Source organism: Zea mays, chromosome 6, assembly GCF_902167145.1.
Source record: "Zea mays cultivar B73 chromosome 6, Zm-B73-REFERENCE-NAM-5.0, whole genome shotgun sequence".
Lineage (NCBI taxonomy): Eukaryota > Viridiplantae > Streptophyta > Magnoliopsida > Poales > Poaceae > Zea > Zea mays.
This window is the reverse complement of record NC_050101.1, coordinates 178,859,575-178,872,741: the sequence shown is the minus strand read 5'-3', so window position 1 is coordinate 178,872,741 and position 13,167 is coordinate 178,859,575. Positions and strand designations below refer to the sequence as shown.

General features: G+C 48.7%; 1 protein-coding gene across 4 annotated transcripts; it reads right to left on the bottom strand.

Moving 5' to 3' along the window:
* Positions 1–3,415: 3,415 nt before the first annotated feature.
* On the bottom strand, positions 3,416–6,705 carry LOC103630796 (protein phosphatase 2C 53). 4 transcript variants are annotated; one of them, XR_004850425.1, is made up of 6 exons: positions 5,741–6,705; positions 5,322–5,654; positions 5,092–5,197; positions 4,436–4,542; positions 3,751–4,301; positions 3,416–3,660 (listed from the first exon to the last, which is right to left on the bottom strand). XR_004850425.1 is itself a non-coding variant. In XM_008651863.4 (5 exons), exons 1-5 carry the CDS (start codon positions 6,248–6,250, stop codon positions 4,287–4,289), a joined length of 1,071 nt encoding a protein of 356 aa, XP_008650085.2. In that variant the 5' UTR covers positions 6,251–6,705; the 3' UTR covers positions 3,416–4,286. The 4 variants fall into 4 exon arrangements, 2 of the variants coding, with proteins under 2 accessions (XP_008650085.2, XP_008650084.2); XR_555236.4 differs by lacking the exon at positions 4,436–4,542; XM_008651863.4 differs by having other exon boundaries at positions 3,416–4,301.
* Between the last annotated feature and the right edge of the window lie 6,462 nt (positions 6,706–13,167).

Below are 13,167 nucleotides of genomic sequence, written 5' to 3'. Positions count from 1 at the left end.
AAACTACATAAAAATTATACGCAGCATCGCTTGGAGGAGTTGGAGAAGGAAAAAAGGCACATATCGGCACATAGAAACTACATGTCCTTGATCTCCTGCCTCGAGAGCCTCGCAGGTCGGATCTGGGAGCTCAAAATTGAATACTTCTGCCGGGGGATCTGTCAGGCCTTCGTCGTTGTTACGTCCCATATCGAAGGCGGAATCGAACTGGAGGCCCTAAGTGAAGGTTACTGCGATGCCTGGAGTGATACAGAGCTTGCCGAAATGGTGAAAGCTGCGGAGCCCTTTGCTCGGAAACTGGGAGTCGCCCTGCTTGATTGCGCTCCCCCACGAGGGGTTAAGGAAAATTTGTGTCTTTGTAATGGTTTAAGGGATATAACTTTTTTTGACATTTCTTCAATTCTATGAACATCCGTGTTGGTTGGCACTGGGCCGAGCCTAGGTTGGCGTTCGCCCCCTTTTCCTGTGTCCGACCCCAAGAATAGTTCTGAAACATGTTTTATTAATAACCATCAAGGAATTACAAACAGGGTGTGGACTCGCTCCTGTCGGCAAACTACCATGGGCTCTCATCGGAGGCATCACGCCTGATGGCCCCTCTGGCTCCTGCCGCGTGTGGCGGCCCATTTCACTGGTGCTGCCAGTGGCACCTGTCCTTTCGGGAGGGCAGGGGTTGCGATGGTCGTGTGTCTTTTGTTCTCCTCGTCGTTGGGGGCACCTCCCTCGCCGCTCATTGGAGAGGTAGAGTCCGAGTCTGAATCCGAGCAGAGTGCATCGAAGATGAGGTCCTCGCTGCCGTCGACCATCCCTACAAACTCTAGATCGTCGGTAGTAGGGAGGTGGTCGTGGGCTACGTGAGCCGCGATCACCCCCTAGCGTGGCACAATGAGGTGGAATCATGCCAGGGCTGCCGCTTGGCTGCCGCTAGAGACGTCATGGCGGGGCAACCTTTTCTCGTCGTACATCGTGGAAAGCTCTATGTAGGACGAGAAGAAAGCCCACAGATCGTCGTATGAGGGGCTGGGTCGATGTGGATTGCAATCTGTCGCCTTATCTTGTCGGCCTCATAGGGTAAGGACGATCCTTGCCTCGTACCCTACCCCTGTGGGGCGGCATCCTTCGTTCTCCCCATTGTTGGGGTCCCTCCCTCACTGCTTGTTGGAGAGACAGGGTCTGAGTCCGAGCAAATTGCATTGAAGACGAGGTCCCCACCACCGTCGACCATCTCTATGAATTCTAGATCATCGGATAGTAGGTAGGTGGTCGTGGGCTAAGAGAGCCGTAATCACCCTCGGGGCGTGGCGCAGGTGAGGTGGAATCACGCCATGGCTGCCGTTAGAGCCGCCGGGGTGGGGCAACCTTTCCTCATCGTACAACGTGGAAAGCTCCGCGTAGGACGAGAAGAAGGCCCATATATCGTCATACGAGGGGTTGGGCCCCATGTGGATTGCAATATGTCGTCTTATATCGTCGTCCTCATAGGGTAAGGACAATCCTTGCCCTGTACCCTGCCCCTGCAGGGCAAGGCTAAGGCCGCCAAATGCTTTCGTAGTGGCGTTAGGGTTTTTGGGCGAAGGAGGCCGAGCGGGCGCCGCCCAGACCATCTCGCCTTCTTCGTTGATGATGAAGTCGAGGCCCCTGAAGCGGACGATCGCTCCGAGAGTGCAAACAATATGGGGCCGCCGCTGGCCCTCGTGGCAATGTCGAGACTCCTAGGCAGAAGGGGTCAGGCTTCTGGGGGCCTGACCATTTCCCCTTCGCCATCGAGGACGAAGTCGAGGTTCCCGAAACGGTCGCCATCTCGAGGGTCTGATCGGCGTTGTGACCGGCCATCTGGTGCCTAGAGAGTTCATCGAGAAAGCGCAAGGCCCCTACCTGGTGCGTCAACTGTCGGTTTAGAACCTGGCTCTGACAAGTAAATTTGTATGTGTGCGTTCTGGGTTCTGGATGATGTGTTCGGTGGGTGCAAGGTTTATACTGGTTTGAGCAGAACGTTCCTACATCCAGTCTTCGGTGGCTCGCGCTACTGACATCGTCGTTGCTCAATGCTTATAGTAGGGGTTACAAGCGGGCGAGAGAGGGAAAAAGTGCTCCTAAGTAAATGCATGGCTAGACCTAAGGACTACTGGACTAGAGCTCTCTGCTAAGTCTTGGACGTCGCAGTGGTTCGCTCCTTGGTTCTGGCCTCCGTCGTCCTCTGGCGTTATCGAGTGTCTCTTGCGTGTGTGTCCTCTTTTGTGTTCGTCTCCAACCCTTCCTTTTATAGACTGAGAAGGGGATCGGTTATCGGCTCCTTTTCATAGAAGGAGCTACCGACCCGTGGTAAAACGATATGTTCTACCCCAGTGAATCTTACTTGTTGTCTTGTGCCCCGACTGTTTGGGCTTCCCTAACTGCGTCCATTATGGCGGGTGGTATTGGCAGCGTGAAGCCGTAGCACCATCCTTACTGCCTCCCTGTTGCGCTGACCCTTGGCCTCCGTAGTCTAGGTCTCGACGTGTCTCGTTGTATTGCGGGTTCTGTAGATGGCTGGCGTACTCAGATTTAGGCTTGATGGGTTATGAGTGCACCGCAGGCCGAGGGGCTCGTAGGTCATAAGTGGGAGGCGAACCGACGCTCCCACCGTCTCTCGGTGCCAGACGTAGTTAATGCGACCGGACATTTATGACAGGTCAGTTTTAGGCCAGATGAGAAATCCACTCGAGTGACTTCTTTTCTGTTCGCTCGACCCCCCTCTCCCTCTCTCTAGCTCCGCCTCACTTGACCCTAAGGCTCGGTGCCTCGGGGTTTATGGGGTGGGGGACGGTTCTCTTATCCTTCATGACACTAGATTGAGGTATAGATTTACCATTTTATTGTTATTTCTGCAATCAAACATAATACATATACAAATATTTACTTGTATGTCCATGTAATGTATTTGTATACGCATTAATATGCACACGTACATCCTAAGGGCACGTATTCTCCGGGAGCGCTTCTATCTTATCTTCTATATTGAACTCCACGCTATAATGCTATCTACAGTATAAAACATAGATACTGCCACCTTATGTGCTGGCCATAGCCTAACATCGTCTCCCCTCCCTAAGTTTTTAAATTAAAAAAACAAAAACAAATTACAAGCAGCTTATAGAAACGTGTGGAGTTTGTTGACTACACACAATGCTAAAAGGAAAAAAAAAAAAGATAACGCAATCTATATGTATAACATAGAACCTATTTGGCTGCACTGAGTAATTAGAAAGTGAAGATGCAGCTCCAATGACTATAATTAAAAGACTGCACTGATGCTGTCGGTCGTCAACACACAGCTGATGATGCAGCTTGGATTCCGAAATCTCGTCAGACTGTCAAAGTTCAATAGCTATCAGCGTGGCTGAGTGGCAAAATCAGACCGAATGAGATGTAATTCTCAGCAGCAAAACAACCATCCTGTTGGCAATCAACTGAATTAATAACGTCGGATGCCAAGAATTGAATTCATATTACAGATGGTCTTATTTTATGATATACATGCACATAACATTTGTTGCAGAAACAACTTGGGGTATCGTAGTATTCTTTGCACTGCTAATCTGCTACTCCTAGACATCAATATACCAAAACACAAGTAGCACAGGTACAGTTTAATGCTGGCGGTTTCTATTGTACCTTTACCTGTTAGAAACAGAAACAATGCCCCAAACCCAGTCAGTAATAGCTATTTGGAATCTACATATGTATGTTATATATATATTTCAGATTTACCTTACTTCGTCAGCCCAATTTCTAACCAGATTAGATCTGTGTATGAGTCCCTGAACAAACGTGGCAGCCTATATGGTTGTGGAAAAAGACTAGTGTTGGGCCAACCAGTGTACATGTGCAGCAGACTGAACAGGAGCCTTTTCTCCACCTTTCTAGCGTCCTAGTGTAGTAACAACCATTTCTACTGTCCAAGTCTTACCGAATCCACGGTTATGCTCTGCTCTTGATCTTCCTATGTGACTTGAGGTCGACTACAATTACGGTTATGTTGTCCTTGCTCCCCTTATGGAGAGCCAGCTTCGATAAATACTCAGCAGCTGCTTGAGCCGCTTCATCTGGCGAATCACCGCTTCTTTGGGCTGACGATGAGGCATCTGAATTCTTCTTGTGCCACAGCAGTATGCGCTTGCGAGCAGCATCACATACCTCCTCGTTTGACATCACATCCCAGAGGCCATCACTTGCAATAATTAGGCACTCATCATCTTTTGCACGGGCGACAATTGTGACCTCAGGGACTGGGATAATATATGGCTTCAGGTATCTGTCCCCTGCACATAGATCAACAATGTCACCTCCTGCTTTTGGCAATCAATCAAAATTACATCATCGTTATCATTTGTCTATCATTCTATCTGATGTTGGGAGAAACAAGCAGTCATAAGAGCAGTTGGTTGATGGCAACCTTTTCATCCACAAGTCTATTTGGATCGGTTGTAGTCAACTTTAAGTGAAGTGGATTGGAACGCTGAAACAAAGGCATCAAAACAGTACACTGAGGCTCTCCTGTGACTGCAAGGAATCCATGGTTATAGAACATAGGATCAAGCAGTCCAGGTCCAAGTAATAAATAGCTTAATTGAATCTGTGAACTCCTGTGGGTGAAAAGAAACGTTCAAATGTCAAGATATGCACACAATGGCATAATTCCATCACAAGCCTGGAAGAGGCTTAAAGCCTGCGCTGCATAGTTAGCGATACATTCCAAACCACAACTGTTTGTTATCCAACACAAGTCCATACCATTTCATCCAGTGGCGCAATCAAAGTTGAACTCATTAGGTTTCCATAACGGACTAGCAACCTTTTTGACTACCAAAATTAAAGCATACATCCCTAAAGCGAAACTGCAACAAATCAAATAGCCAATAATAATTTGTCAACGAACAGAATGGACCAGCCAACAACATTCCAAGTGGTGATAGCTACATATTGTACCGTTGCTGTAAGTAGTCTGATTAACCAGTCTGTAGTTTTTCAGGAATTGAAAAACTGTGTGGATGTATATGGCATCATAAACCAACGTTGCTCTCATGACATGAAGAGGATAGGGACACGTACCAATTGACCGGGACATGGCGAGAACACCGAGGACTCGATAGCCATTCCAATTGATGACCTTGCCACCCTGGGCCTCAATCCTTGCATACTCATCTTCCCTGTTTGGCTGAAACAACGAGAACAGCAAATGAGCAATGCATCATACAATCAAACTAGTAACCCAGCAGAATAAAGAGAATGAATGAGTGAAACAAGTAAAAGTGTTGCCCCGAGAACAGATGATGGCTTACTTTATGGTCCACGGAAAGCGCCACAGGCTGCTTGCCCCGGCAGAGCACCGCTCGCGAGTCGCCACAGTTGGCAACGATGACATGCGATGAGCAGACAAGCGCAACCACCGCTGTTGAGCCCACGGTGTCTGGAGCCACAGGCTTGGCTTCGGTCGCCGCGTCTCCTCCCACCTCTGCATCAACACGGCTGAAGCAGCCCACAAAGGCCTTCTCCCAGTGCTTCTGAGTGTTAGGGTCGAGGCCACCCAGGTCAGCGTCGGACGCGGCCTCCTCTGCCTTGGTGAGCTCCTCTGCCAGTACCTCGTGGATTCTCTCCCGGCAGTAGTTGGCGACCTGCAGCAGCGGGATTCATTGATCAGGGAGCTCGAGCAATAATCGAGTGCTACGCAGGTGGTGGTGAATCGAATCGCGCGCGCAACCTGGAGGCCGCCGTGTCCGTCGTAGACGCCGAAGAAGTGCGCGGGGAGGCGGAAGGACGCCCGGTCGAGGCCGTCGACGGGCGCGTCGCCGGCGAGCATCCAGAGCGGGACGTGGAAGAAGGTTGGCAGCACGCGGGCGGCGTCCTCCATCTCGGGTCGGCGGCCGCACACGGACTGGAGCCCCCAGCGCGGCACGCAGTCGAGCGCGAAGACGCTCCTGGCGGGAGCGGCGGCGGCGGCCCTGGGCCCGGAGGCAGAGCTGGCGGAGGTGGAGGCGGAGGAGACGAGGTCGTCGAGCACGAGCGCGGAGCCGAGGTCGGCAAATCCCTCGAAGTCGGCGGTGGCGACGCTGCTGCAGTCGCTGGCGACTGAGCAGGGGCTCCCGGGCTCGGGCTCGGGCTCGTGCGCGGTGCTGGCCGCCGCTGGCTGCGGCATCGCGGGAGCGGAGTCGTCTATGAAGTCAGCGACGGCGGCGAAGAGCGCGAGGCCCCCCACGGTGAGGTCGTCCATGGGCTCGGTCAGGGCAGAGAGCCATTGGCGGCGGCAGCAGTAGTGACGCTCCCCTCGCGTGATGCGCGTCGGGGGGTAGTGGTGGTCATGAGGGTGCGTGGCGGGGGCTCGCAGGCAGATCTGGAAAGGGTGGGAGAGGGACGGGACGGGCTGGATGGGATCGAATCCACGAGTAGGTGAAGGGAGATCAGGGTGTCACGGGCGGTGCCCTGGCGGCGACGGAAACCGCCCCGGCGCGAGTGGAGTGGAGCAAAGCCGCGCCGCCCGCGGGCGCACGGTGGTCGGTGGAGCGAGCGAGTCGAGTCGAGTCGAGTGATGCGAGGAGGACTGGAGGAGAGGAATGGCTGTTGGCTGGGCAGGCAGAGACGGGGACGGGAAGAGGCCCACCTCGCAGTGGCGTGTGCTTCCAAAATCTTTTGGGGAAGGGAGGGTGATGATTGATTTGTGAAAGAAATGATGATGTCATGGCGTCATGTGGTGACGTCTGGGCGTTGAGCCAGACAGATGGGGTGTTTGGTTTCTAGGGACTAATGTTTAGTCCCTAGATTTTATTCCATTTTAGTTCCAAAATTGCCAAATATAGAAACTAAAACTTTATTTTAGTTTCTATATTTAGCAATTTATACACTAAAAAGGAATAAAATGAAGGGACTAAACATTAGTCCCTAGAAACCAAACACCCCCAGAGGCAGGCAAGCATCTGGGCTGGGCCCTCCCGTCTGTGATGGGCCAATGATTAGTCGGGAACGGACGGGAAGCACGACGGCAGTGGCCGACAGATAGACAGTTACGACGTGGGCCTGGCTTCCATGTCTAACCGTCTTGCAATCAACCAACCAAAATTACCCCTAGATAGCTCCTCCTGTTCTACAATTTACCATTTTCTTGAGAAACGTACCCGTGTACTTCACTGTATAAATCTTAAGTTAGTAAGGATGTGTTTGGTTTGAGGTTAAAGTGGGATAAGGCGGAGGTAACACCGTTCACTCGATTTTTTGGATCACGCCGCCACCAAAAACTACTCCGGTGTTCACCTCGCCCCTACGCGACTCTCATCCAAACACTATTGAAACTGTGGCTACCCTCTTCCATCCCTCCATGTACATTCAACCAAACACACCCTAAGGCTTAGGCCATTCACACCGGTAGGTTTCATATTTATGTTTTCAAAATGCCACAAATCTTGGTTGAGACAGTTTCATTCAAGTAACATGCAAAAAGCGGTAGACAAAAAAACTCGATACTCGTTATCCAAACCCGAACTACCCAAATACTAGTTCGGATCCTAAGTCTGAAACATCGCCGGCCCTAGGGGGAATCGGACGGTCGCTCTGGGCCTCTAGTTTTATGGGGCCCACAAGTCAGTATACGTACATTATACATGTAAGGAAATGGACCTCGGGCCATTTGGCTCAAAAGGTTTTGGTGTTTGATGATCAACATAACGTGTGGACTAATGCGTTTGCTAGTGTTTATGTTTTTAGTTCACAAGATGCGAAAAGGATTGGACTAAGACATTGATAACGCAACACTTCAAAAGAAGACATAAAAATAGCTTAGAAGTCCAAGACTCAAGAACAAAAGAAGCCTAAAGAATCAGCGAAGAAATGCATGAAGTGGGTAGTCAGCCAGCGCACTGGTGGTGCACCGGAGAGTGAACAGTACCTGCCCGGTGTGCACCGGACTATCTGGTGGGACACCCGGACAGTCTGCGCAGAGAGGCCCACAACAGGCGCTCTCGGGTTGTAGCATCGGATTGTCCGGTGTGCCCCAGACAGTCTAGGTAACGGTCAGATTCAACGGTCGACTGCTACAAACCTCAATAGTCGGCTGACGTGGCCAGGGCACCGGACACAGTGCATGCTCGGTGTGCACCAGGCTGTCCGGTGCGACCGTCGACAAAAAGTTGCTGCTTCTGTCCAACGACTATAATTGTGGGGGGAGGCTATAAATACTCCCAATCGGCCATTTCAAGGTGTGGGAGCCCAAGAAACATACCAAGATATATTGTAGACATTTCCAAATGCTCATACACCCAAGTGCTTAAGGTAGTGTTTGGTTGAGGAGCCAAGTAGAACGGAGTCGTTCCATCCCTGATTCTAGGAACGGAGCCGCTCTGTTCTGTGTTTGGTAAGCTAGAACGGAGTGGCTCTGTTTTTTGTTTGGTTGCAGAGTGAACTGGAATAGAGCGGCTCTGTTTTTTGTTTGGTTGCAGAGGGAGGCGCACGAGCTGCTGCGCGCGGATGGGAGGGCGAGCTGTGCGAGCGGGCTGGGAACGGAGCGGCTCCGTCCCATTGATTTTTTTGGAGTGGGATGGTTCCGGATCTGAGGAGAATATTCCCTAATTGGAGCCACTCCGTTCTAGTTACTTTGTAACCAAACAACAACAAAACTGGGACAGAACAGCTCCGTTCTACTTGGCTCTTCAACCAAACACAACCTAATAGAACCACTCGATGATTAGCGTAGTTGCTTTGCGAAGTGCTTATGTTAGTTAGACAGCTTTAATGCTTGCTCTAGGTGAATCCTAGTTAGTTGAGTGAGTTTAGAAAAACCACACAACCCCTCGGCTCTTGCGTGAGCCGTTGCAATTATACCGAGTGAGGCAAGAGTCTTGCGAGACCGTGACAACCGAGTTTGTGTCATGGTCGCCACAGTGTATCCGAGGGAACGAGGCCCGCGACATTTCAGCTAGAAGCTCGATAGTGGAGACGACGGGGAGCGTCCGAGAGGAGCCGAAAGCAGAGCAACACTCGCGTGTGGAGAAGGCCCGCGTTTCTCTACGGAGTTACTTGACCGTGATGCTTGGCCCTCGTGTGGGCTTCCCTTTGCGTAGGGGCACCAATGAGGATTAGTCGGAACCTTGCGTGGTTCCGGATACCTTGGTAAAAATACCGGTGTCATCCGCGAGAGTTTGCATCTCTACCTGCTCTTTACCTTCCACATCTACATTAGTATTTAAGTTTCAATCTTGTCTTTTGGTAGATTGTTTAGATTGAAACTTAGCCTTTGCGGTAGAGATAGCAACACTTAGACAAAACCTAGTTTGCACATTCTAGTTTGATTATTTGCATAGATTTTGCTCTAGGGTTTTATTTGTGGTCTAGTTTAGAGAAAGTTTTAGAAGTCCTAATTCACCCCTTCTTAGGCATCACCGTTCCCTACAATTGGTATCAAAGCCTGGTTTGGCTTATTTGAAACGTTTTAGCTTCACCGCTAAAAGGGCCGACACTTTTTAGAGAAAGAGGATGGACACCCATAGGCCACCACATTTCGACGACACTAACTTCCCATATTATAGTGCTAGAATGACTTGTTACCTAGAGGTCGTTGATCTAGGTGTTTGGAGAGTCACTCGTGACGGGATGAAACCACCCAAGAATCCCGAGAAACCCACCACGAGTTAGGAAAAAGAAATTCATTTAAATGCTAGAGCTAAAAATTGCTTGTATGAATCTCTTAGCATGGATATTTTTAATCAAGTTTTTACATTAAAAATTACTAATGAGATTTGGCTAAAATTACATGAGCTCCATGACGACACATCCAATGTCCGTGAGCAAAAACATTGTCTAGACTTAAATGAATATAATTCTTTTGCTCTGAAGGATAATGAGCTTGTTAGAGATATGTATTCTCGTTTGAATCTAATTATCAATGAGCTCAATTCTATAAGCATTAATAAGCTAGGTGATGCAGACATTGTGAGGAAGATTATCTCCCTACTACCATAACAAAGATATGGAAGCATCATCACCATTCTTCACAACATGGAGGACTTGAGTCAGATGACCCCGACCATTATGATTGGGAAAATTGCGGCATTTGAGATGTTGCGAAAAATGAGTCGACAGGAGGAGCCAACTTCTTCAAGACCATGTGTGTTTGCATGTGATGAAAGAAAAGACAAAAATAAGGCTCCCACTCCAAGTTACTCAAGTGAAGAAGAGGAAGAAGAAGAAAGTGATGATGATGAAGATAATCAACCATCAACATTATCCTCCGAGGACGAAGAACCAATCTGACGCGTCGGAAAGGTAATGGGGTTGATCCTCAAGATTAATCTAATGGCTCTGCCCCTGCAGGTCAAGGATATTCTTTTTAACATTGACATGAAAAAGCAAAGAAAGAGAGGATGCTTTACATGTGGGGAGAAGGGCCACTTTGGGGACAGTTGTCCAAATATGGTCGAACCCACAAAGGAGAGGAACAAAGGCAAGACGCTTACAAGTATCAAAACTTGGGATGACTCTTCAAGCGAAGATGAACCGCCAAGGACGCGCAGCCACCAATCCTCATCACGCAAGTGCCTTATGGCAAGAGGTAAATTGAGTATTCCATCATCTAGTGATAATAACAGTAGTGATGATGAAGGTGAGGGAAAGCCCTACTTAGATGAGCTTGCAGAAACTGTAAAATTCTTTCAGGATGTATGCACTAAACAAAAAGCTCAACTTAAAACTTTGAAAAATAAGTTGATCAGCTCTCAAAATGATTATAAATGTTTGCTATAAAAATTTGCAAATTTGAATTGTGAGCTATCAACTAAAATTGAGCTATTAGAGTCTAGTGCTCCATCCTCAGCTACTGATGATAGCCTTATTAAAAAGAATGAAAAACTTAAGGCTAAGTTAGCTAGCTCCCAAGAAGCATTGAAATTTTGCTAGGGAAAATGGAAATTCTTAGCATACACAATGATGAGCTAACTACTAAGCTAGAAAACATTGGTAGCACCCCGGGAGTATCTTTGGTTGAAATACCTGAAATTATAAAAAAGATGCTTCTAATTCTTGTTTTGATTTAATTGATGATTCTAACCCCTACAACCAAGTTTTTGCTAAGAATATTGTTGTAGAAACATGTTCGAATGAGGTTGCAATGGAGAATGGACAATTAAGGCAAGAAGTGGCTCGCCTTGGCAAGGCTTTGTATGACAAGAAAGGCAAAGCCAAACAAATCCAACCTCCTTAGGATAACACCACTACATGAGTGAACAAGCCTGTGGAGGGAGAAACTGTGATTTGTAGGCTATGCCATAAGGAAGGCCACAAGTCTTACCAATGCAAGGTGAAGACCGGGGATAAGCAAAAGCAAAAGCCAACAAGCAAAATCTCCAACACCTATATCAACAAGGTGGATAAAAAGGCTGCTATACCATACTTAATCAAAAAGAAAAAGAATGGAAAGGTGATAGCAATCAAGGCCAACAAGCAAGCCAACAAAGGAAAGGGAGCCAAACGCTTCTGGGTGCCAAAAGAAATTATTTAAACCATGAAAAGCATCAAGAAGGTTTAGATCCCAAGAGGGAAGTGGGAAGTCCGAAGGACGTCGGGGAATTTGGGGACTTGGCAAAATTAGGATGTATATCATGGAATGCATCATATTGGATCAAGTCTATTGCCAAGTAGGTTAGTGTATACTTTAGACCCAAATTTCCCCACCCATGACTAAGGTAACTAAATTTATTGTATTTCTTGTTTTAGATATGCGTATCTATTTTCCTGTATCTATATTTTACCTTAGATGCCTAGTTTTACATGTGATGTTTACTTTTGATTATAGTTGCATGTATACTAGGACAACCATATGGTAGGATTGCTCGTTTCTATTCACATACTTGAGCAAACCTACATGGTTTGAAAATATTAGTTAAGCTCGGCACATAACTTATTCAACATTCCTAAGTAAATGACTCTCCAATTGATATTTTCATATGACATATCATACAAGTGTCATCATGCTTCACTTGGTATCGTTTAACTTATATGTGCCAAAGGTCGGATTATAGATAATTTGCCCCTCTTGATATCAAAATCAAAGTGCAGGTCTCCTACAAGTATTCAAAACTTATATGTACACTTTCAGGAGGAGGTTGCTCTATAATCTAAATCTTTGAGACGAATACATGTTTTCAAGTCTATCGGAGAGAGAATTCTCCGGCCGGGTGGCGGAGTGCACCCGCCCTAAATCCTAAGATGAGGAAGGGGCTTAAGCGTTTTGCCTGTCCTGCTAAGCAAACATCAAGCACATGAACACGCGAGGATTTAGAGTGGTTCGGGCCGCCGGAGCGTAACACCCTACTCCACTGTGCGTTGGATTGCTGTGGAAGCTTGAGAATTGAGAGTCTAAGTTGGGTCTAAAAATTGAGCCTGTATTGTAACGTTGTATGCCTCCCCTTTTATAGCTAAAGGGGGGCATGTACAAAGGTACTGAGCCCCGACATGTGGGCCCAGGGACATAGAGGAAGTAGTACTTGGAGCTACTAATATTTGCTGCTGGGGCAATCTTCTTGTGCCCTGACACCCGAGATCTGTGTAGCCTCGGCGTGCAGGGGGAAGCTTCTCGTATAAGGGATGATGAGCACAGTGCACCATGCAGCACAGGCGCACTGTTTCGACAATGGACTGGACAGGTGAGCCGTCTGCAGGGTGGCCCTGGCGCCACCTGCCAGCGGAGTGGACAGGACACAATAAATGCTGAGGGGGCACATCGCCTGTCAGCAGGGTGGATAGGCGGCGCGTCCTTTCGTAATAAATGCAGAGTCCACGCGGTCTAGGGGCCTTACGTCAGGCTCCGCCCATTGGCTTATGTCACGGGCAACGAGCCACGTGGCCGCATCGGGTCTCCGCCTGAGCGGGGAGCGCATGCGCAGAGTAAGGCCCGACCACGTGTCAGTACCGGACCCTTGACCATGCCAGGGTTTCCCCTTTCCCGGGACCTCGTTGCGGCCCGGACCTTACTCGGAGGGACTGGACCCCATCCAAGGGACCCGGCATGCTTACTCGGGAGTCCCGGGCCACAATCGGGGGTCCGGGTTGTCCGTACAGGGGTCCGGTGCTCCCTCACGGAGGTCCGGCTCGACTGATACATACTGGATGTATCATCTTTCATTGCCACATGGTGCCCCTTGAGTTGCC